This window comes from Dama dama, chromosome 12 (assembly GCF_033118175.1).
Source record: "Dama dama isolate Ldn47 chromosome 12, ASM3311817v1, whole genome shotgun sequence".
NCBI classification, from domain to species: domain Eukaryota; kingdom Metazoa; phylum Chordata; class Mammalia; order Artiodactyla; family Cervidae; genus Dama; species Dama dama.
The window spans coordinates 72937781-72961828 of NC_083692.1; the positions used below are offsets into that span (position 1 = coordinate 72937781).

The 24048-nt window shown below is 42.3% G+C and overlaps 2 protein-coding genes across 2 annotated transcripts in view; one reads left to right on the forward strand and one right to left on the reverse strand.

Annotated features, from left to right (window-relative positions):
* The window catches only part of RYR3 (ryanodine receptor 3), a 379117-nt gene extending 359162 nt beyond the window's left edge, over positions 1-19955 (forward strand). Inside the window, exons 91-103 of the mRNA XM_061158246.1 lie at positions 43-129; positions 1329-1529; positions 3232-3362; positions 7634-7676; positions 8136-8263; positions 8678-8738; positions 9022-9168; positions 13283-13417; positions 14664-14820; positions 15870-15934; positions 16382-16482; positions 18815-18866; positions 19819-19955. Coding sequence (XP_061014229.1) covers positions 43-129; positions 1329-1529; positions 3232-3362; positions 7634-7676; positions 8136-8263; positions 8678-8738; positions 9022-9168; positions 13283-13417; positions 14664-14820; positions 15870-15934; positions 16382-16482; positions 18815-18866; positions 19819-19914 — 1404 coding nt within the window. The 3' untranslated portion in view covers positions 19915-19955. The remainder of the gene's footprint in view (positions 1-42; positions 130-1328; positions 1530-3231; positions 3363-7633; positions 7677-8135; positions 8264-8677; positions 8739-9021; positions 9169-13282; positions 13418-14663; positions 14821-15869; positions 15935-16381; positions 16483-18814; positions 18867-19818) is intronic.
* Positions 19956-20910: 955 nt separating this feature from the next.
* Positions 20911-24048, reverse strand: part of AVEN (apoptosis and caspase activation inhibitor) — a 196716-nt gene continuing 193578 nt past the window's right edge. The window contains exons 7-8 of the mRNA XM_061158247.1: positions 22235-22595; positions 20911-21417 (exon numbers count right to left, since the gene is read on the reverse strand). Coding sequence (XP_061014230.1) covers positions 21302-21417; positions 22235-22595 — 477 coding nt within the window. The 3' untranslated portion in view covers positions 20911-21301. The remainder of the gene's footprint in view (positions 21418-22234; positions 22596-24048) is intronic.

Below are 24048 nucleotides of genomic sequence, written 5' to 3' on the forward strand. Positions count from 1 at the left end.
CTGCCAACATTCTCCTACTTCTGCTTGTCCTTTTCTTTTCAGCACTACCTGGCCAGGAATTTCTACAACCTGAGGTTCCTTGCTCTGTTTGTAGCCTTCGCTATCAACTTCATCCTGCTCTTTTACAAGGTGATACTTCATTTGGGGGCTATTTGCTGAATAGATTATATGCTTTTTTAAGAAGTAAAAGGAGTTATGCTCTTAATTTAAGCAAAAATTCTAATATCTAAGGAAATTTCTAAGATGCTAGCTTCTAAAAAAGGATACTGTCTTTAGCAACGGAGAGAATGGAGAGACAGGTTGCAAGGGAAGCCAGTTAGGGCACCATTTCAGTCGTTCAGGATTGTTCTAGTTGTTACTTAATTCTTCAGATATTTGTTGGATGTCTGCAATGTGCTAGACCCTATATTAGGAGCTATAAGGATTTCAAACTGAATAATAACTACAGTTCTGTGAGTAATAAAAGTAACAGTCAGCCATGGTAGTTGACCCACATGTTAGAACTATTACAAAGAAAGAATGAATAGAAGTTGGTTTCTGGATGCGGAGGACAGGGACTCATCAAGATAAATGGAGATTTTAAATATTGGTAAGTGAGTCTTGTCACTGTAGGTGCATAATAAATGTTAGTTGAATGAATTAATGAGTGTCATAGGTCCTGGATTCTTGACATAGTCTTTAACTGGCTGTTGTCACTTGCCTCTCTCCCTTCCTATTTTAAACCACAGATCTAATTTCTATAAAACGTGCTCTTACCCACATCAGTCTTGCATTTGACAAACAAATGGTTTGCTGTTGTCCATGGTAGAAAAATGGAAATGTGTCGAAGGGCATGGTGAAGTCTGGCTTTAAACACATTGAGACTGAAATGATTCAGACAGGCACACAGGTGCAGACGGCCAGCAGGCAGTGGGACCTTCAGGGTGACAGCTTCAAAGGCACTGATCTGAGAGTCACTGTGTAAGGATGGCTGTGATGTTAACAGCCTCTAAGAAAGAACAGAAATGTTTTGTGTGTGCTATGTGTGCACTTGTGCATAAGTGTTTGTCTTAAGTCTCCTCCCAGGCCATAGCATTTCAAAGATGACCTCCTGCAGCAAAGGGATTGTAGAATATGTAGTAAGACATTCCTAACTTTTAAATTTGGGGCTTATTTTCACGAGCGAGGATTTGTCTCTTAAAAATATTGGTGGAATAAAGTACTTAAAAACCTTATTCACTCATCAGGTAATATGGAGTCAGTAGATGCCAGCAATATAAAGTATATGGGGAGAGCCTAGTGGCAGAGGTCTTTCTGATGTTTCTAAGAGGGTGTCTATCTTGGGCCAGGTCACCGAAGAACCTTTAGAAGAAGAGACAGAGGATGTTGCCAACCTGTGGAATTCCTTTAATGACGAGGAAGAGGAGGAAGCGGTGGTGTTCTTCGTCCTGCAGGAGAGCACTGGCTACATGGCGCCGACACTGCGGGCCCTGGCCGTCATCCACACCGTCATCTCTTTAGTCTGCGTGGTGGGCTACTACTGCCTAAAGGTGAGCTGAGGCACTCTGAGGCTAATCAGAACCCTTGGCGAAGAAGTGTGTTCGTTTCTGGTATTCAACAAAGCAATGCATTCGTGTGTGTGTGTGTGTATATATATATACATACATATATATATATATATATATATGATTCATTCATATATTCAATCATATATATGAATATTCATATTCATTCATGTATATGTGTGTGTATATATATATATACACATACACACGCACACATACATACACACATTTTTTTCATATTCTTCTCCATTATGGTTTATCACAGGATACTGAATATAGTTCCTGGCTTTCTCTGCTTCTCTTCCCATATCATCCGTGAACCAGCAGCAGTTACTGATTCTGCCCTGTGCAGTGCTCATGATCAGCCTTTGCCACCTTCGTATCCTGAGTCTTTTATTTCCTCAGTGTTGTTTCCTTGTTTTAATAAAAGGGTAAGGAGCAACAGTATTTAATAGCCTGTGATAAAGCATAATAGAAAAGAATATGAAAAAGAATGTGTGTATGTGTATGTATATATATATATGCATATGTATATATACATACGTATATCTGAATCACTTTGCTATAAATCAGAAATTAACACAACATTGTAAATCAACTATACTTCAATAAAATAAATTTTACAAAAATAAAGGAGAGGAAAAGGGTAGGCAGTAACTCTTTACAAATCATTATCAAAAATTTGCCTTTTTGTCTTGGAAATAAAGCAGCAGTGTGAGGGGTAGAGATATCATGAGATTTGAGAAAGCATTATTGGGAGAAATAGTTTGGAGACCAAGGTCTCAGGGATGTTGCCAAGTAACTAGTAGCTTTCCAGCTGACGAGAAGCCCTGGCTCTGTCTGAATTAAGCTTTTGTGGCTTGTTGGAGCTCTGACTATCCTGCCTTCTTATATCCTGAGATTCCAGTGGTATCCTCTGACCTTACTAACTAAAGTTTGTGTGATGGTTGGGGCAAGTGGGTTATTTTCCCAGTATTTCCTGTGTACGTACCTCTTTTGTGGTAGGTCTTTATAAAGACCACCATATCTAGGCTAGAAGCAAAGTCATGATTATAAGAGAATGGGAAGCAATGGTGGAGAGCAAGTAAGTGTGCCAGGCAGGAGCTCTTCTCAGAAGATAAGTCAGGAAGAAAACTTCAGTAGCAAAAGACTGTATACAGAGCCCAGTGAATCCTCTCATTCCAACTATTAAGCCATATTTCATTAACCAAGTTTCAAAGACATGAGAATATGACCCTAGCCATTGAAGGAAGCTGGAACTTTTACCGTATTATTCCAGCTGTTCAATATAGTTGATTGAACTAGAATAGTTTATTGTCCTTTCTAAATCTTGGTCAACCTCCAGCCTAAGAGTTTTAGGAGACCTAACTTATTCAGCCCTGTGATTCATCTACATATGGCCTTCTCACCAGCACAAGCCAGAAAGTCCAGTTGGTCGTACTGTCAGCTGTTTGAAGGCTGGCCCAAAGCAGATCAGCTCTGGAGAGGGAGGTGTATGAGCCAAAGGAGTGAGAGGTGATTTATTTAGCCTTGGACCCACAAGGTCCAAGGATTCTGAGGCACCCTAAGAATCCCACTGCAAAGAGATTGCTGCCCTGACATTGGAAGGCCCATTTGTGAGATATGCATGGGAGAGGATGCTGTCGTTAGAAAGCCTGCTCTGAGTACAGTGTCTTCCCTCTCCTAGGTCCCTTTGGTCGTATTCAAGAGAGAAAAAGAAATCGCCAGGAAGCTGGAGTTTGATGGCCTGTATATCACTGAACAGCCTTCCGAAGATGACATCAAGGGGCAGTGGGATCGCTTGGTAATCAACACGCCGTAAGTTGCCCCCACCCCAAAAAGGAAAAAGGAGTTTCTACTGTAAATAATACCTTTTCCAGCAGCCCTGGAGACTGATTAATATAAGCCTTCCTTTGATTTCTGGGACTTGTTTTCTCCCCTGCCTTTTCACAAAGTAGCATCTTGTTCCTCAAACAGTTGTATGTATTGCTATGCATTTAATGGCAGACAGAGGATATTATCAGAAAGTGCTGAGCATATTTAGTTAAGACCAGATGGTCCAGCACAATACTACTTAATCTAGTTTTCCATGTTTGAGTCATAGTGTTTCCTTGGCCAAGGAGTTTGGAGATCAAGCTGATCAGCTTCTTCAGAGTCCCTAAATGGCACAGCAGTTCTATGACAGCACTGTCTCAGAAGTCTTCTCCTTAAACAGATAGCCTAGCGGATACCAGAACTCCTCCCAATATAATTTAATAAGCAGTTCCATGGGCAGCTAAAATAGGATCATCTGGGTGATGATGTTAAGACCTGTGGCGTTAAGCCTGCCTTCTTGGTAGGCATGTGTGTAATTGCTAATGTGGTAGGAAAAGGCATTGATTCTGGAGGCAGAGAGGTAGAGGACTGAGCCAGCTCTCTCACTTAGATTCTGTGACCTAGGGCAAGGGAATCAAGTTCCATAAACCTCAGTTTCCTCTTTGTTAGTAGACTGATGAGAATACTACCTCCTACAGTCCCGGGATGTCACATGGCTGTACATTTCCTTTCACTGTTAAACAAAAAAATGGCCATCACCAATAAGTCAGACAGAGAAAGATAAATACTGTATGGTATCACTTATATGTGGAAATCTAAAAAAATACAGCAAACTAGTGAATATAACAAAAAAGCAGCAGACTCACTGATAGAAGGACCAAGTAGTGATTACTAATGGGGAGAGGAGAGAGGGGAGGGGTAATATAGGGGTAAGAGTAAGAAGTAAAAACGTTTAGGTGTGAAATAAGCTACAAGAATATATTGTACAACACAGGAAATATAGTCAAATGATTAAGATTGTAAAGTTATACATATTTTACCACAATAAAAATTCAGAAAAGAAATGACCGTTAACCATTAGCAAAGGTGATGCGCTAATGCCAGTATATTCACAATAGGGAAAATGAGAGCCGTAAGATAATGTGCTGAAAGAAAATTAAAGTAACAGGGCTGAATATAGAAACAAAGGTAACTTTTGAAACACGACTGCACCAATAAAATATGTACGTCTAGAAGCAGCAGCCCTGACCCTTGGGGGAAGAAAATGCTGCTTATCCAAAGTTAGTTAAGCAAATTGAGAGACGCAGCTTTGCAAAGGCACTGCTGAGCTTTGTAAAATAGTCCCTAGTAAGGGAAGGCTCGACTATTAGGGGAAAAAAGGTGAGAGCCTGCAAATCAAAACCACGTTTCTGCCTGCAGGTCACTGCCAATCTCCCCACTTAAAACTAAGGGAAACTACTAAGACTCATTTCTGAGCCCTCGTTATTATAGTACAAAAATTTTGAATATTACTTACAGAAAGCTTACCAAAGAAAGATCATTTATCAGTTAACGCTTGTGTCTGTGGCACAAGATGATATGGCCTAACAGTCCCAGTAAAAAGACAGTGCAGTTTCTAGAAATTTATCCTCAGGAGATAATGAGACAAGTACACTAAACTGTTTTGACAAGGATGGTTGTTAACATTTATTTGAAGTGGCTGAAATACCCGTGAATAGGGAAATGCATGTATAAGGAGAACAGCTGTTTTAAAACATTTCATTCAATGAACCTTTTTCTTCACAATAATGGTATAATTGTACATGTAGTACTTTGTAACCTTTTTTTAAAGTTAACTGTTATGTCATAGAGAGCGTTCATATTTTTATGTTGTTAAATACATATAGAAGAAGATATAGAATGCATATCTATTGTAAAGTATAGTAATAAAATGAACTACAAATCTTTAAAATTGGAACATCAATGAAAACTTTGAAGTCTTAGATATTATCCTCCCTGTCCTCCCCAGACCCCAGCTAACCACTCTCCTAATTTTAGTGATACTCATTGTGGGTATGTGTCCCTAAACATGTGGTTTCATGTTAACTAGTTTTGAACTTTATATAAATGGAATCAAACTATACGCACTGTACTGTCACTTGAATCATTTGCTCAGCACCCCATTCAAGAACTCAGCTAGGTTGATGTGTGTGGCTGTAACTGGTCATTTTCAAAACTGTGGCACTTTCCATTCGGTGAGTATATTATTGTATATTTAGCTGTTTTCCTGACAGTGGATACTTGAGCTGTTTTCAACTAGTGGCTGTTACAAACAGTGCTCTAGAGAATATTTTTATACCTGGTGCACAAGTAAAAGAGTTTCTCTAGACCAGACACCAGGAGACGAATTTGCTGACTAGTAGGATCTGCAAACATTTATCCTGATTTACATTAAACCAGCACCCTGGGAGAGCTCCTGCTTCTCGGCCTCCTTGTCAGCACTTGTTGTCCTCAGATAACTTTGCTAATCTGGTAGGTGTGTAATAACATCTTCTTGTGCATAATTTCGAAGAGATTGAGCCTCTTATGTTACTTTTCTTGACCATTCACATACAGATGTATCACTTATTTATGCATTTCCTTTCTGAATGTTCTTTGCCTACCCCTCACTTAAAGGAATACTACCAAGTGGAATTATGCTTTCTGCCTTGAAGGAGCTTACATGTCTAGTCAGGGGACAAGAATATTCAGATCAAAGTAAGATCACATCTATGAAAGGGGCTTGACCAGAGCCTTCTGTCACTGGCCCTTCAACATCACTTGTGGAATCCTCCACTTATGCCAAAATGTGGCCAAGGCTGAGTTGTGTGTTACAGACCATTTGTATAATATATAAGAGAAAGGAGACATCAGTGTGGATAGAGGAAGGGTGGCTTATTTTTGTTTTGTTTATTTTAGGTTCTAAATATAGGACATGAAAAATATCAAGTAGCAGAAAAATGGACAAAGAAGAAAATAAAAATAACTATTTCCATCTTCCATAGATAAAATCTATTAGCAGTTTACTTTGTAAGCCCAGCATTTGTTTTTTGTTTTTAAGAATCATTTGGACATTTAAGAGTGAGACTGTTTCAAATATCCAAAAAAATTTTTTTAAAGATTTGCCGCCCTGTCATGGGAGAGATGGCATTTGCTCAGGGTTATTCTGAAAGGTCCATGGACAGAGGGTGCCCCCCACTTCCTCATCACCAACTTGGGTGGCCTCTATAGAGTAGGAGACTGTTGTGTTCCAGAGCTAACAAGAATGACTTAAATGAAGGCATTAGTAAGAATGCTTGCATCAAGGGCAGAGGTTCCTTTGCTGCAAACTAGACTCACATGGAACCTCTCAGGTAACATTTAATCTTTCCAGATGGGAGCAAAATATCTTAAATGGTTTCTGCCAACACACGTGGAAGTAACAGTTCTTTCTTGACTCTAACAATAAGAAGCTATTTGCAGTGGAGCTGGTACAAGCTGCCTAGCAGAAGAAGTTCCCTCGTGGGCTTAAGGTTTGGATGGTGTAGGGACCATTTCCAAAGGAGAGAGGGATCTGATGCCTGGAGAAGGGGGAAGCCGTACCCCACAGGAATTATGTTGGAATGGAGAAGAGAGGAGAAGAACACACCATTAGGAAAACCCCCATGTAGATTAGCTAATAGGGATTTCCAGACTGGAAGCTTCAGAGTTAGGGACTTTGTCCACACTTCCCACCACTGTGACTGCAGCACCTACCCCAAGTACTGCTATAAGGTAGGCACTTGAAGTGAAAGTGAAAGTCACTCAGTCATGTCCGACCCTTTGCGACCCCATGGTCTATACAGTTCATAGAATTCTCCAGGCCAGCATACTGGAGTGGGTAGCCCTTCCCTTCTCCAGGGGGTCTTCCCAACCCAGGAGTTGAATCCAGTTCTCCCGCATTGCAGGTGGATTCTTGACCAGTTGAGCCACAAAGGAAGCCCAAAGTGGGCACTTGATGAAGGTTTATTGCATGTGTTTCCTGGCTCTTAACCATAATTTTGAAGTAGAAAATGCAAAGTAGCTTTTCCGGTGCTTCAGATGAGAACTCACCACAAAGTGAGATCAGAAATCTGGTAGACCTGTGGTGACTCTGAACTTCAATCAAGTCTTGAATTCTTCAATGAACAGGACAAAAACCAAAAAGATCATAGGTCCAGACACTCAAAAACTGCCAAGTTTCTTGATGTGCTTGCCTTGATGTTAAGAAAATCTCCTTTTTCATTTTCTTTTTTCAGATCTTTTCCTAATAACTACTGGGACAAGTTTGTAAAGAGAAAGGTATGTCTTGTCAGGGTGGCAGGGGAATTCCATGACCTCCAAAGAAATGTAAATTTCTCCAAGTTCTCCATTTACAAACATGGATCAATTTAATGCTGCTTTTATGGTATCACAAGGAGAGTAAGTCAACAGAAAGGGTTTTATATGAACTTATGTCATTTGGGGGCTTAGTTCCCATACTCATGCTTTAAACAGCTTAACACAATCACTTTTCTAGGTACTAGGTTTTTCCCTCCCTTCCAAAATGATAGCCAGAAAAGCATTTCTCACTTAATTGTCTTTATTGCTTCTGTTTTCTATGGGGGTAATTTTTTCTCTTCATTTTCCTTTTGCATTTTGATTCATATCAACCCCTTGAAAGAGCCCAGAGTGTGACACAGCTCTGGAGACATCGGGGCTGGAGAAAACACTGATGGTGGTGCATGATCTGAGCTCACCCTGTTCTCTTCTCTGCTTTAGGTGATCAACAAATATGGAGACCTCTACGGAGCAGAACGCATTGCTGAACTCCTGGGTTTGGACAAAAATGCCCTTGACTTTAGCCCAGTGGAAGAGACCAAAGCTGAGGCGGCCTCCCTGGTGTCATGGTACAGAGTTTAGGAGTTAAATCTCAAGAGTCTGGCTGCCTAGACCCTTTGTCTTTCCAGTTGTCTTCCCTATGCTGGAGGCAAAACTCATAATCATCTTTGTTGGCTCAGGCTCTGGTTTAGCCTAAGTCTTTCTTCTAGGTTCTAATATATTGGGGCAGTGGGGGGATACTGCTTTAAAAAAATGTAAAGACAGCCTTCATGCCTGATAGAGCTGAAGGAGAAAGACATTAAAATTTCAGGATGTGTGATTCAGCCACTCATTCTCATGGTGAACACATACAACTTCATAAAGCTCAGAACTGTATTTATAGATTTATTAAACCCCAAGAGAGAAAAAAAACACCCTTTTCCCCTTATTAAACACTTAAATCTTGACATTTATAAGTTTTGAAATGACTTGTTCCCCTTTAGGCTAAGTTCCATCGACATGAAGTACCATGTCTGGAAGCTGGGAGTTGTTTTTACTGACAATGTAAGTATGGCAGCTGGGAAAGTGAAATCCTGTGCCCCCAAGTCTAGGGATGTCATTAGATACCACAAAGAAACAAGCTATGGAGGCGGCCCAGGAAGATGCAGGGAGTTCTCGTGGAAGAGAGACAGCCTTAGGGTGTGGGGGGACACTTCTCTCTCATTCAGTAGTATAAGGCTGAGGGGGGGCTTCACTTGGCAATTCTTGGGTCAGTTCACAGCCCAAGATGAGAAAAAGTGGGTTTCATGAATGCCTGAAAAGCTGCTCAATTTCTTCCACTCCCCAGTCCTTTCTCTACCTCGCCTGGTACACGACCATGTCAGTCCTGGGCCACTACAACAACTTTTTCTTTGCTGCTCATCTTCTGGATATTGCAATGGGCTTCAAGACTCTGAGGACTATTCTGTCATCTGTCACTCACAATGGCAAACAGGTATGGGGTTTATACTGGTGCAGAATGGGAGGGACCAAGATACAGATAGGAAAAATCATAACCAATAACAACTAGTACACTAGTGTATGACAGGAAGATATGTGTTGTAGTGTATAATGCGCCTTTCATGGTCAAACGCTTGAATGAATAGTGATTGGTTTTGCAAAATTGCAGCCAATTAAAAGGCAGAAGACTTTGATTCAGAAACCTTTAACATTTAGATCAGTGTATGTGCTTAGAAAAGTCACTAGGTACTTGTGATGGAAGTAAGGGAGTGAAGTTGCTCAGTCGTGTCCAATTCTTCGTGACCACATGGACTGTAGCCTACACACTTCCAATTAAGAACCAATGACTTAGATATCTATGAAAGTGAAAGTTGCTCAGTTGTGTCCGACTCTGCAACTCCATGGACTGTAGCCCGACAGGCTCCTATGTCCATGGAATTATCCAGGGATCAAACCTGGGTCTCTAGCATTGCAGGCAGATTCTTTACTGTCTGAGCACCAGGGAAGCCCCATAGATATTTATCTACACACATATATACAGCTACATGCAGACATCCATAGCTATATATACATGTTTGTGTGTATGTCTGTATATAGCTGTATAGTCATTGCTCTATATCCAGTCTCATCAGTATCCAGTTTGTCTACTACAGAACTGTCAGGGTCAATCCCTTCATTAAAATTCCCAAATTGCTCCTCCTGTCAACAAACTCCCTAGCATTTTATTCCTCATTAAGTGCAAATCCACGCATGAATGAGACATGTTCCCTCACATCTCTAAATCTTTCTGGGAGGAAGGAGAAAAGAAGGTGAAGTTAATTACAACCATTATGGGAAATAGTACAGCAAGTCCTCAAAAAATTCAGTATAGAACTGCCATATTACCCAGCAGTTCCACTTCTGGGTATATATCTCTCTCTCAAGGAAATGAGATCAGTATCTTGAAGAGATATCTATATTCCCATGTTCACAGCAGCATTATTCCCAGTAGCCAAGATATGAAAACAACCTATATCCATCCTGGACAAATAAAATTTGTTATGGACATAGAGCAGAATATCATTCAGCCATAAAAAAAGAAACTTTGTCATTTGTAGCAACATAGATGAACCTATAGGGCATTATGCTTAGTGAAATAAGCCAGACACATGAAGACAAATACTGTATGGTGTCATTTTATGTGAAATAATAAAAAAGGCAAACTTCTAGAACCAGAGAGTAGAGCAGTAGTTACCAAGGGGTGTTGGGGGAAATGGCAGTATTGGTCAAAAAGTACAAACTTTTAGTTATTAAATAAATTGCCATTGGGGATCTAAAGTAAAGTATGGTGATTACAGTTAAAGCTACTGAATTGTATACTTGAAATTTGCTTAGAAAGTAGCTCTTCAGTGTTTTCAACATACACATACAGGAAATGTGTGAGATGATGAACATGTTCATTAACTTGAGCATGGTGATCATTTTATAATATATGCATACGTTAAGTCATCACATTGCACACCTTAAAAAATGGAAATTCCAACCAGAAAAAAAAAGTTAAATTAACTTTTAATTATTCTAAAATGAAAGGGTGCTAGATCATCAGATATTATGATGGTTTATTTCTTCGAGGCTTCTGGTAGCAGCAACAGTTTCTTGGTTGTTTCTTGGTTGACACTAAAAAGAATGGAGGGAAGCTAGAGATAGACATTTGCTGCCACAGAAGCTAAAAGTTTGGGGAGGTGATAACAGAACCTGTGATACAGATGTTTGCTTAGCATGGTAAATTCTTCCTTACAGGATCTGCAGAGAAATAGCGTTGTGTATTATTTTTCCATGTTTTATCCTATAAAAGTGACCTCTCCCAAAATGTGATTTATGGGATGCCAGTTCTCCAATATGTTTTTTTAATCAAAAGAATTATTTTCTTCCCCTTCACTCAGATATTGAAAGCTCACATTTTGTGGATTTGGCTTAGTGGCATTATACAGCAAAAGTACACCTTAAATGAAAAGTTTCAGTTCAGTCACTGCCATGTCCGACTCTTTGCGACCCCATAAGCTGCAGCATGCCAGGCCTCCCTGTCCAACACCAACTCCCAGAGCCTACCCAAACTCATGTCCATTGAGTTGGTGATGCCAACTCATTTTTTTATATGGGCTTGCTGACTAAACTCTGACAAGATGGTTTTTAAAAAATGTGCCTAGCTTGTACCATGTGCCTAGTGTTGCAACAGGCTCATAACCACCCTGCAAAGTAGATGTTATATTCACGTGAGAAAGAAGAGTACTGAGACTCAAGAGAGGCTAAGTATTTCACCCAAGAGCACTTTAGCACTTCCAAACCAGCTTCTTTCTGTGACGTCTGCTATTGAAGATATAAGTTACTAAATTCATTGTTCAAGAAGTCACTGAATATGTCAGTTCTGGTACTTATCTTGCCCGCTTCCTTTTGTGTAGCAACTTGAGGGCAAAGATTTTATCTTGTTGATCTTCATCAAATGAAGCCCAACACCTATTCCCTGGTGTAGGCCAGATGAGCAGGTCTTCTGTAGTCCTCATTTATGGTGCTTCCTAAAAGCCAAGAAACAAACAGGCCCTATGACTCCAGCAAAGGTCCAAGGTAGGTTTCTTCATTATGAAAGATGTCACTCTGAAGTTACTGTAAGAATGTTTATGTTTGACCAAAGCTGTGACAGTTACCCAGTTCATGGTTACTTATGAAATACTGTGATGTGGGGATGGATACCCGCCAGCCCAAGGAATCTGTAGTTTCCATTTTTTACAAATGTTACTGAAGTATTGTTGATTTACAGTGTCATGTTAATTTCTTCTGTACAGCAGTGTGACTCAGTTATCTTTTTTTTATTGAAGTATAGTTGATTTACAAATGTGTTAATTTCATGCAGTTTCTTTACCAATGGGGGTAGGGAAGGATAAATTAGAAGTTTGGAATTAACATATACACATGACTACATATAAAATATAAACAAGGACTCACTTTACAGCACAGGGAACTATACTCACTATTTTGTAATAACCTATAGGGAGAATATGAAAACGAATATGTAGGGGGGTGTGTGTATAACTGAATCATTGTGCTGTATGTACACCTGAAACTAACCACCACTGTACATCAACTACAAATAAATAAAAAGCAGCAGCTACATCATGAAGCTTCAGGTCATCGCTCTCTCTGTAAAAAACCAAAGTAACCATCCTTAGAGTGCCATCACTCTTATCATCCTTAAATCCCTCTGTAGTTTACACGTGCAGCACCCCGGCGTTAGTCTGCCCAGGCTGTTGTAACAATATACAGTAAGTCCCCTACATACAAACCTTCAAGTTGTCAGCGTGCCCTACTGTACTTTTCAAGGTACTATAAAATTTAAAATGTCTTATTTTTTGTGTCTGTTATGTATTATTTATGTGAAAAGTATTATAAACCTGTTACAATACAGTACTATATAGCCAGTTGTGTTAGTTGGGTATCTAGGCTAACTTCGTTGAACTTAAAAATACTCTCTCGGAATAGAACTCATTCGTACCTAGGGGACTTACTGTGCTCAAGACTGGAGGCTTAGACAACAGACATTGATTTTCCTCTCAGTTCTGGAGGCTGGAAGTCCAAGGTCAGGATGTGGGTAGCTTGGTTTCCCTGAGGCCTCTCTCCGTGGCCTGCAGCTTTTTCCCTTTATTACGCTTCAGTGCATACCTGGTATCTCTCCCGAGTCCTAACCTTCTCTTCTTGTTAAAAAAAAAAAAACCAAGTCAGATTAGAGCAGTGCCGACCTTAACAGCCTCGTTTTAATTTAATCACCCCTTTAAAGGCCCTTAATCATCTCTTTAAAGGCTCTGTCTCCAAATGCAGTCACATTCAGAGGTGTTGAGGGTTAGGGCTTCAACATATGAATCTCAGGGACCCAGTTTAGTCTGTAAGAGCTGATCATTACTCTTTTCTCCCAAGAAGCCTGTTTTTCTTCTCTGGTCTCATCTCTCTTTTGGCATCTGGAGTGTCACAGCCTTCGTTCCCATCCCCTCATCGTTCCACTTTCCTGTTTTCTTGGAGTCTCCCACCAGCCTTTCAAGGTGAAGACCCACTTCCTCTTCTCTCTCTCTCTTTGCTCCCAGTTGGTCCTGACCGTCGGTCTCCTGGCCGTGGTGGTTTATCTCTATACCGTGGTGGCATTCAACTTCTTCCGCAAGTTCTACAACAAAAGTGAAGACGATGACGAGCCTGACATGAAGTGTGATGACATGATGACGGTGAGTTCCCTGTGAGGCCGCCCGGCCTGGCTGGGGGAGCAGGGCTGTGGGCAGAGTGCAGACACACGACAGAGACGAGAACAGAAGACTGATGTCTGGTCCAGAAGCGAGGCGGGCCCTGGAAAGACGGAAGTGGTGGGATATACCGCTTGTCTGGGTCCAGGTGGAAGCAGCACACAGGTAAGCGGGCTGTCATCTGTCCACGTTCGTGTGTGTAAAGATGTGAGTTACCTATGTCTGTATCTTAACGGAAGTTTGGATTCTTTGCCTTTGAGAGCGGCGAGCAAAGAATCCCATGAACCTGGTGCTCAGTTTATTTCAGCAAGCCAGTGGGGCTTTTTTCAGAACACGTGTCATCTGGAAAATGTCATAGCAGTGGGATTGGGTCGGGGCAGCAGGGTCCTGTCAGGGCAGCTCTGCAGGGCTAGAAGGGCCTAGCTGCAGCAGCATCTCTAGACATTTATAAGAAAAGAATGTGTGTATTAGAGACCAATGACAGTACACTGCCCACCGCCCGCCTCCCCCACCGTGATCCTTTTTCCAGAAAATGGAGGCACTTTTTGGCTAAAAACCTTCCATATACTTTCTCAGGGCAAGCACCCCGTGAGACAGCAACACTACAGTTGCTAAAGCCCCAGTGTGACCAGCTCAGGCCCTGTGATGCCCCTGGTTTTTGATTTACCAGCCCTAAGACTGCCTCCCACACTTGCATCCCGAACCCACCATCACAGCCAGTCAGGAGGAGGGATGGGGGGCAGCCTGGTCTGTGAGCCCTGCCTGGTGCATGCATGCAGCTTGGAGGAGATGCTGTGGGGAGCCCCGCGCTCCTAGGTGTGCAGAGAACGCAGGAGGAGGGGAGCCTTTTCCTGGAGGCTGGCACTTTAAAATTAAATGAGATAAAATTCATATCTGGCCTATGCCATCCTCCTCAGAGCCGAAAGTCCTTTTATCTTATACACACCTAGAGTGAATTCTCATGTGTGTGTCCAATAGTTCAAAACTGTTTTTTAGAAAAGGAGCAAAAACTATCTTTTAAAGACTACTTGGAACAGCAGTCTCTACATCTTTATAGACAGCAGAGGGTGCAAACCCAGAGTTGGCAGTATGAATGTGTTATTGTGAAGCGTACCCTTCTCCTGCCTCGGGGCAGTCATATTTTTAATTACATGAATGATCGGACCATCTCCATAACAACAAGCAAAACTCTTCAGCTTTTACTCAAATTGCCATGATTTTTCTTCTCTAGTGTTACCTGTTCCACATGTACGTGGGAGTGAGAGCTGGAGGTGGCATCGGTGATGAAATTGAAGACCCTGCTGGGGACCCGTATGAAATGTATCGCATCGTTTTTGACATTACCTTCTTCTTCTTCGTCATTGTCATCCTGCTAGCCATCATCCAAGGTATGCTTCCCCGTTATGTTGTGTGCACGGGGCTCAGTCTAGATCTCTTTACCTTTCTGCATCTATCACTTAATTGTTTTATGTAAATAGGTTTGTGCATTCACTTACTCGTTCATTCAAACAAGACATTTCTAGACATCTACTATATAGAAAGGCCAAAGATATACCCAGGCAGTACAAGAAACTTGAACATCCTTGCAGAGGACCACCCTCCTTCACTGCCAAATCTGAATTGATCATTTCCATCTTATTCTACTTCTTAATTATCTCCTGTAGCTAGTATGGACACTCATGATTTCTGCCCTGATCATTTACCTCCCAGGCAATGGGGTGGGGAAGGAGCAGAAAGAGGAGCTGTGAGAGTGACATGTTTTTTCCTTCTTCACAGGGAGAGGTACTGGTATGTTAGTAGCTTGTCAGGAATTAGAGAACGATGGTGATAGATTTAGTTTAAGTCATGCCAAGTTGAGAGACCTATGAGCCATACAGGTGTTGAGGACCAACAAGCAGTTAACTCTAATACGTCTTTTAGGAGACAAATCAGGAATGGTATAGGATAAAAATATTAAATAAGGACATATAAAATAAGTATTAATGAATGCAAAAATAAAAGAAATGGGATCCATTAGTGGTGGTGGTTGAAGATGTGGGTGTGGAGATTTAAAAGCAGAAAAGCTGAGGAGGAACCCCAATCGATACACATCAGTGCCTAAGGGGCTAGAAGAGGAAGAGCCGATAAGGAAGACAGAAAAGTAACAGCCCTGCAAACAGTAGGACAAGGAAAGAAGGATGAGAAGAAAGAGTCAAGGAGGAGTAGTTGGCATCAAATATTGCAGAGAGGTGGAATAAGAGGAACCAGGAAAAGTGATTAACCAGGATGCAGCATCTGAAAACACAAGTGGGTTTTGTTTTTGTTTTTTTCTGATTTTGGTTTAATTGTATCATTCAGCTTCATAATTCCCCTTTTTATTTTTTAAACAAAGTGACTTCTGCTCTGAACTACTAAACAGGTTATGCAAAGCATTCTGTTTTCATATTTAAAATTCCAGGTCTTATTATTGATGCTTTCGGGGAGCTGAGAGACCAGCAAGAACAAGTACGAGAGGATATGGAGGTACCTACCGTTCTACTAATCCCAACTCCATTTTTGTATCTCACAGCAAATGGATTTTTTTTTTTTTTTTTTTTGGCAAATGGATTTTTTAAACAAAAGGTTCTGCTCTTCCTCAGCCCTAGGCAAAACTACTACCCAAGTTTGTTTTCCATGCCTGTCCTCTTATCTGTGCCCATCTACCAACTCTGGGCATTTCTTCTGCTCCACCCTCGGTGCCCCACCCGCCTCCCACCTGCCGCCTCTGTCATGCCCCATGCTTAGATGAGAGCAGGTACCCTGCGCTAGCCAGAAGCTAGGTACATGAGACTGTGGGGTAGGTGACTAACAGCCTGAAGCACGAAAAGGAAATATTTTTCAGTATCTCTCAATTCAGTTATAGATCATCACCCTTTTTCCAACTGCCTGTAATGTCACGCCTCCTCATGCCTTTTCTGTTATTTTTCTCAGACTAAATGTTTCATCTGTGGGATTGGCAATGACTACTTTGACACGACCCCTCATGGTTTTGAAACACATACCCTACAAGAGCACAACTTAGCCAACTACCTGTGAGTACCCTCGGTCAGAGGGAGGGGACAGGGTTGGGGGGAGAGCAGTGAGTTAAATGCAGTGAACGTCTTACAGTTCGCGTTCTGCTAACGTCTTTTCCTCCTTGGTCTCTGGAAAGTAGGAGCAATTAGGAAAGAACTTGCAGGAGTCCCCATGAGCCATATCTTTGCCGTATACCCTGCCTCTCCTGTCTTCCTAGATGTGTGCAGACAGTTTCTGCTTTCTCCACCTGCAATTAGATCTCATCCCTTCCCAAGGTCCTTTTGCCTCCAGCAGGTTTTCTCTTGGGGATTTTTCCTGGCACCTTATAATATTTTCTAATCCTAAACAAAGAAAAATGGCGATGGCCCCACTTTTCTTTCTCTTCCAGAAAAAATGGAAAAGTGTGCCTGTTCACAGTCTCCAATTTCTCTCTCTCACAATACTCACTCACTCTCCCCTGCAGTTGGCCTTCCTCCCCACCAATTCCTATTTGCTCTTGTCAAGGCGGCCCCTGACCTGCACGATGCTGGATTCCAGGGTTAATTTCCAGGCTGGGTTTCTTTAAGATGTGTGTGTTTTCACATTGCTGTATCCCAGCACCTGAGGCCTGGCACCCAGTAGGTAAATAATAAATATCTCATTCGGGCAGAAGTTATTCAGAGTCTATTGTGTGCCACAGACTGCCTAGGAAACTTACAGAATTTGCAGGGAATATACATCACCTGACAATTCAGATTCTGTAAGTGATCATCATTTTCAAGAAAAGAAACTGCTGGGCTCTGCTAGCTGGCCTGGCCCTTCCCCTCTGTGTCTACCCTGTATTGTTTAGAAAACTCTAATCTTTCTTTAGGATAGAATGGGCCTTGCCACTGAGGGAGGTTATTGTCAAAGAGAAGTAACAATGTCTTTTTGCTAAAATGAGTTTAAGACAAAAAACACAGGTTTAAAAAAAAAAAAAATCACTTGGGCATACCTTTCCTCAAACCATGAGTGTTCATCGCTGTTTGCATCCTCATGGAGGTGATCCGGATGGATGTACTTCTAGAAAAGGTGAGCCTGTGGCTCATCTCAGGCCCGTGGATAAACACTTGGGACTCTCGAAGGTACTTCCCATGGCACTCTGTACATGAGTGTATTTTCTCTGTGCCCCTCCACTAGCAAGCTTGAGGGGAGAGAACCAGTCTTATTCATGTTTAAAACTTCCCCCCGCCCCTGAAAATTGTGCTTTGTGAATTAAATGTGCTAGGAAAGCAATAATGTCCTATATGACAAGATACTGGTCACATTTCCTTTCTTAGTCTGATAAAAGGAAGGAAGGAACGTAGTTATTGCTTCACTGTGGGCCACAATCTGAGACTGTAAACCTAAGAATATCCTGGGAGAACTCAAAATCTGGGGTTTAGGCTCTCCTCACCCTCCCAAGGATGCTGTCTACGCTTTCTCTTCCTTTCACCAGCCTCACGGTCATTTTCCTGAAGGGCACAGGCCGATTTCCTTGGATGCTGTCTCTGAGATTGCATAATGTGAGCTGAGAGGCAGGCCCTAGCCTCCCATGATTCTGTGTTCCAGACATACTCAAACCTTAGACACAAGCCTCCTGGTTAGAGCAAGGGAAACTACACTGGCCTACCCCCGTTGCCTGGAAAAACAACAACAACAAAACAACACTTCTGAAAAAATCAGGGCAGCTGAGTGACACTCAGTACTTTTCTGTGACATAGCTTTGAGATACACATGATTTCAATTCTGCATTCCTATAAGAGGATAAACTGGCCAGCTAAAAATTATATGGTTAGAGTTTCGGCTATCATTTTATTGTTTATATTAGAATTTTTTAAAAAACAATAAAATGGTAGCTACAATGCTTCCTCAGAAGTGATCCTAGCTCAAGGTTTGGTGATAGTGAAGTGTGAAGTCACTCAGTCGTGTCCGACTCTTTGCAACCCCATGGACTGTAGCCTACCAGGCTCCTCCGTCCACAGGATTTTCCAGGCAAGAGTACTGGAGTAGGTTGCCATTTCCTTCTCCAAGGGGATCTTCCCAACCCAGGGATCGAACCCAGGTCTCCTGCATTGTAGGCAGACGCTTTACCGTCTAAGCCACCCGTTAAAGGGCCTCTTTTCACAGAAAGGCTCATTTTGAGATTTATGTATATTATTATTAGAAAATAATGGTGTATGTTGTCACACCACATTTCCCCAATTCTGAAAGGTACAGTGGTCAACATGATGCTAAACAATATATTTGATCCTCTCCCCAGTTCACTTGAGTAAATGAACTTTAGTTTTCTAACCAAAGTATCTAATACTGTCTTTCTCTCGGTTGTTAAAGCTTTTTTCCTTGTTCCAGGTTCTTCCTCATGTATTTGATTAATAAAGACGAGACAGAGCACACGGGACAGGTGAGAAATATCTAATAGAATCACACCCCTGTGTTAGAGCTTCCCCTTCCTAAGTCAAAACTCAGTAGAGAAATGACTCCATCCATCTCTTCCATGCATTTCCCCACTGCTTCCTGCATTGTGAACCATCTCTTTGTGAATTACGAAGTCAAATTTTAAGGCAAACTCCTATCTGTTCTACAAGGTCTCCTGGTTATCCTTCCCAGCACACACTGGCGTTTGCTAAGCCCTTAGGGTTGCTGCTTCTGAGCAGAATCACCGGAGGTGGGGAGAACGGTAACAGAGAAAAAGACAATGTGAGGCCGAGTGGGCGGTGCCGCAGAGAGCAGGAGCGTCAGAGTAAAAGGGTGGGAGAGACAGCGCGAGGAAGATAACGACCTCCTATGTGGGTGACGCAGGGACGCGAAGGGGTGGATGTGACAGTGTGTGTGTCAGAGGGATTCTGTGACTAAGTATGAACAAGAAACATAAAGGCAGAGAACAGGGGAGGAAGAGGTAGGTTACGGAATATTCAAACATCACTGGCTTTGTAGGAAAACTTCATGGCTCAGACACTCAGAGGCAATTGGCATCTGTATCTAGCCTTGGTTCTCCTGGCCCCTGCCTCAGTGGGCACTCACTGCTGTCTCCTCATCCATTCTGCCTCCTCCCAATTACAAATGATGCGGAATCAACTCACTGCTAAATCTTTAAGTATTTTTAGTGGCAATCATTGAGTTGGTTTCACTGGGGGTTTTTTGTTGGGGATGGTTGGGGCGGGGGGTGGTGGTCAGGAGAAGGGAGAAATGACTTCTTGCTCCCAAAATAGCCTGGAGCGGGGAGCAGTGGCTGAAAATAGAGCAAGAGAGAACGGTGCCAGTTGGACCTCATCCACATCAATATTCCCAAAGGGAGACAGAGACGGAAAATAAATTGGGTTTCAGCTTACTGTGGTTGGTTCTCACTATTTCAGGAATCTTACGTCTGGAAGATGTACCAAGAAAGGTGCTGGGATTTCTTCCCAGCTGGTGACTGCTTCCGGAAACAGTACGAAGATCAGCTTGGATAAATGGGAATGAAAGACGCCTCCACCATATTCTGGATGGTCAATAAAATCCTTCTCTTACAATTCTGCAACACATTGGAAAAATGCCGTTTCCTAAAGGCCTCCCGTACAAGGAAGAGTTCATTACATACTTGTGATATTTCGGAATTGACTTGGATTTTTGTACTTAATGGACTTACATGGTGGGAGATGACCCGTCAAAATGTTAAAAGGATGGCACAGCATCAAGGAAGCTCTAGTGGAAAGTCTTCACGTTTTTCAGTTCTAACTAGTGTATGGGGATGACGTCACTGAGGGAAGGGCTGGAGATGTAGGAAGTTTTAGATACATAAAACCTGGAATTTTAAACACTTGAATGCCACGTGACAGTAGCCCACTAGTGATTCATGGTCTGAGCTACAAAAAAAAAAAATCATTTTAACTGCAGTCTAATTTTTCCCATGGTACTTGCTAGTGAATGTATCCAGAATCAGCTTGAAAAGCTTTAAGCAGTTAAAGAAATAGAAAACAAAAAAACCACCACTTTGTCGACACTGAAACATCGATTAAGTGCCTTAAAAACCTCTTTAGATATAGCTATGCAAGTTTTTTATGTTTATGTTCAAGATGGACAGTTCCATTTAGTTGTGTTGATCTTCTCTTACTTTATGAACTGCACTTGAAAAGTTATTCATAAGATTTTTGTTTTTCAGTAACAGCTTATCAATTGCTGTTATTAGAAGTACTGTACTGAAAATTCAAAAAAAAAAATCTCAACCTTAAGCCAAATTGAGCAACGCTTTATGGTCCCTTGTAAGTAGTGGAGCTGCTCTATTTAGGTGAATCTCCTTAAGTAACATGAAGTGCCCACTGCAATAAAGTCATACACACCACTCCACGGCTTGGCCTCTTGTAATGAACCACCTTCTGGATGATTCCCAACCACCCTTTGACTGCAGGGGAAGGGACATGGGAGTAACAAATAGCCCAAAGCCCCCCACACAAGAAAGAAAAAAAATCTACAGACCAGTGTGTCTTTATTTTGGCCAAATGCATGCCTGGTTGCTTAACTCTCTTCTCTTCATCAGCAGCACCTGCTATGCTGTAAACAGAGGAAGAAACTGGAAACAAGGGCTGAAACATCTCTTGCCCTTAAGGCATCTACTCAGTTACTAAGCCAGAGAACAAATGTAGCGAGCCTCTTAAATGTCTATTTCAGATGTTGTTGAACATGGAGGAAGGCATCTACTGCACTAATAAGCGTGATGGTCACATGGGCTTGGGCGGTGCTTGTAAACCAGCTGTTCTAGGACAGCCTTGGGCCTGCGCACCATTACAAGGCAACCAAAATTGGCTTCAGGCAGTTTTCATTTTGTTTTCCCTCTCTCTTTTTCCCTTTCTTTCCTTGTCATTAGGAAATCATGCTGTCCAACCAGTCTTCAAGCTCTTCCTCGGTAACATTTCTGGATATACTTGGTTGCCCCGAGGCCACATTCTTTTCTTCCAACACAGATGGGTTTGCAGGTTCTAAGAAAATAAACGCAATGATAACAACTTCACGTTAGTCTCAGAATTGAGGGTTAATGCCTCCCTGGGGTTTGATCCATGCGAGAAATCAACCAAGTTGTTACTCCCCACCCCACCCCACCAATAAGAGGAAACGTTCTGGTATTGTGCCTACTCCCTAAGAAGATCCAATAATACCTAAACAAATTCATAAATGGGGTAGATTTGCTCTTCTATTTATTTGAATGGTGAATCTCACAGTTCATGAGGTTTTTGTTTTGTTTTTTAAAGACCAATAGCTCTGTCTTCTTTTTACTAAGCAGTGATCCTGGAAAGCCATCAGAGGGTCCTGAGGGCAGTGTATGGACGGGGCAGTCACTAGGCCTCTCCCTGTCAGATGGGCCACCATCTCACAGAACGGGCATGTGAGGAACTCTCCTCCTTTTTAAACAAAAGCGGAATAGCAGGCAAGAAGCACACAGATTTGGTCCCCAGGTCCATTCAGACAGTCGATTAAAAGGTCTGCTTCTGCACAGCTGAGGCCACAAGGCTCTAAATGCCTTTTATAGCATGAGTTCAATTTGTAGCCCCAGGTTTAAGATTGCAATCAAGCAGGTAGCAGCTTTGGAAGGCCAGTATTATCGAGTGAGAACGATGTTGTCAGAAAGGTCAGCTCAGGGGGAAGCGGAGATGTGAGCACAGAAATAGATGTCAGTGAACGAGGCCAGATCGATGGCAGACACCGATGAAGATGTGTAGGGATGTGATGGAGGTGAAGCTATTCTCAGAAAAACACCAGAATCAAGAAGATGGGTGGGGAATAAAATGAAAACCGTACCTGCTTCTTCGTGGACCACCTCCCCACCTTTCTCGGATTCCAGGTCCTGAGCTGTCTGGTCTGAGAAGATGTCACCTCCCTCTTTCACAGGCGCATCTAAATTAAGCAGCAGATCTAGCTCTTCTTCCAAATGATCTGCTGCCAACTGCAGCAGGGAAGTGGGGTTCTGAGAACCCTTGGAAGGACCCGATCCTGGGCCGTCTTTACCCGGGTACATGGGGAAGCCAGCGGTGGTGGATATCATCTCAGAGGGGGACCCCTTTCCTCCAGGCCCCGAGGGCCCCTTAAGCTGCATCCCTAGTCCTTTGCCATCATTATTTCTCTTTGGTTTCACCTGAGGGAGCTCTAAGGGAAGGGCCGTCTGAAAGAGAAGCACAATATCGGAGTTAAAACCATGAGCCCTGCCCTATTTGCTTAAGCAGGAACTAAAGCAGAGGAAGCCATCAGACTTTGTGGAGTAGGAAATTCAGTTCAGGCAGGAAGGTCACAAAGTATCTCCATCCAGGCTTGCCCCAGCACCCCTTCTAATTAACAGGGGTAAATGTGGGACACCTCAATGTTCACCCCATCCTTGTGCTAACCAGATTAGAGCTGAAATCAAAAGCCCCATGTGTTCCCATCACTGGCCTGAGATCAGACAGAACCACAGGTCTATGTGAATACACACTTAAGCCTGTGACGAGGCAGACGTCTGTAAAAGGCACTGAGGAGTAATAAGTAAACCAGATCTGTTCTTCGTACTAAAATGCACAAATACAGAGGTGAAGGGACAAATTCATTAAGAAGAAAAATAATGTTACTAACGGTCATTCATGAGTAAAAATTGCCAGACACTAAAGAAAATATTCTATCTGATTACATTTGTAAAAACTCCCCAAACAGGCAAAACTAACTCTTGAATAGTAGGAGTCAGGATAGTGGTTTTAGGGAAGTACTGCCTTGGGTCAGGGCTGGGTGGTGGCAATATTCTGATTCTTGATCTAGATGGTGGTTCCATGGTTATAAAAATTTACATGTGCACTTTTCTACATGTTGTAATTTAATAGAGTTAGAGCCTCCCCCCAGGTGACTGTAATGTAGAAGACGACTGAGAACCACAGTTCTGGAGGGAGGACTGAGGTGACCTGCCTGGCAGCAGTCGGGTAGATTCAGAAGGAGGTTCAGCTGCTCTTGGAACCACTATCCCCTTACTTGTACATTTAAGCATCCTTAGCAGATCCAGTTTGCTAATAACTCCTCAGGGCTTTTAAGACAGTAGAGCCTGACACACGAACTTAAACACTCGCCCAGCACTGTCAGTGTGCAGGGTGGAGCTGGGATGTGGGCCCCTGTTCTAATCTTGTAATCACTCAGATGGTCTGGATTGGCTGTCCGGCATTATTTTTGTCTGTCTGTTCACTCCCCAGGTGAGTAAGGTACAAACACAGTTTAAGAATAACTGCTCTACGTAACGGGGAAGGGATGGTATTTTAAAACTTTTTAGCCAAGTTTTCAAAGTTCCTGTAATTACTTTATATCTTTCCTCCTAAGGCCTGCCATCCTTCACTTTGGATTTCTCATAACCCTTCCCCCCGTTTCTCTCCTCAGTTCTGGGATCCCCATCACCTTCACCCCAATGAGGTCCTGTTAACCACTCCTCATTGTCTGGGACCAAACCAAGTATGTCCGAACTCTAACCATCTCTGGACACCCAGAAGAAAAATAATACTTGCCCTATCATTAAGACAACCCCAAACATGCCTAAAGAAGCCCCAGGGTGATTCCCCATCAGAGGCAAATGCCAGTCTTTCTACTTCTCAGTCCTGAAGTGTCCC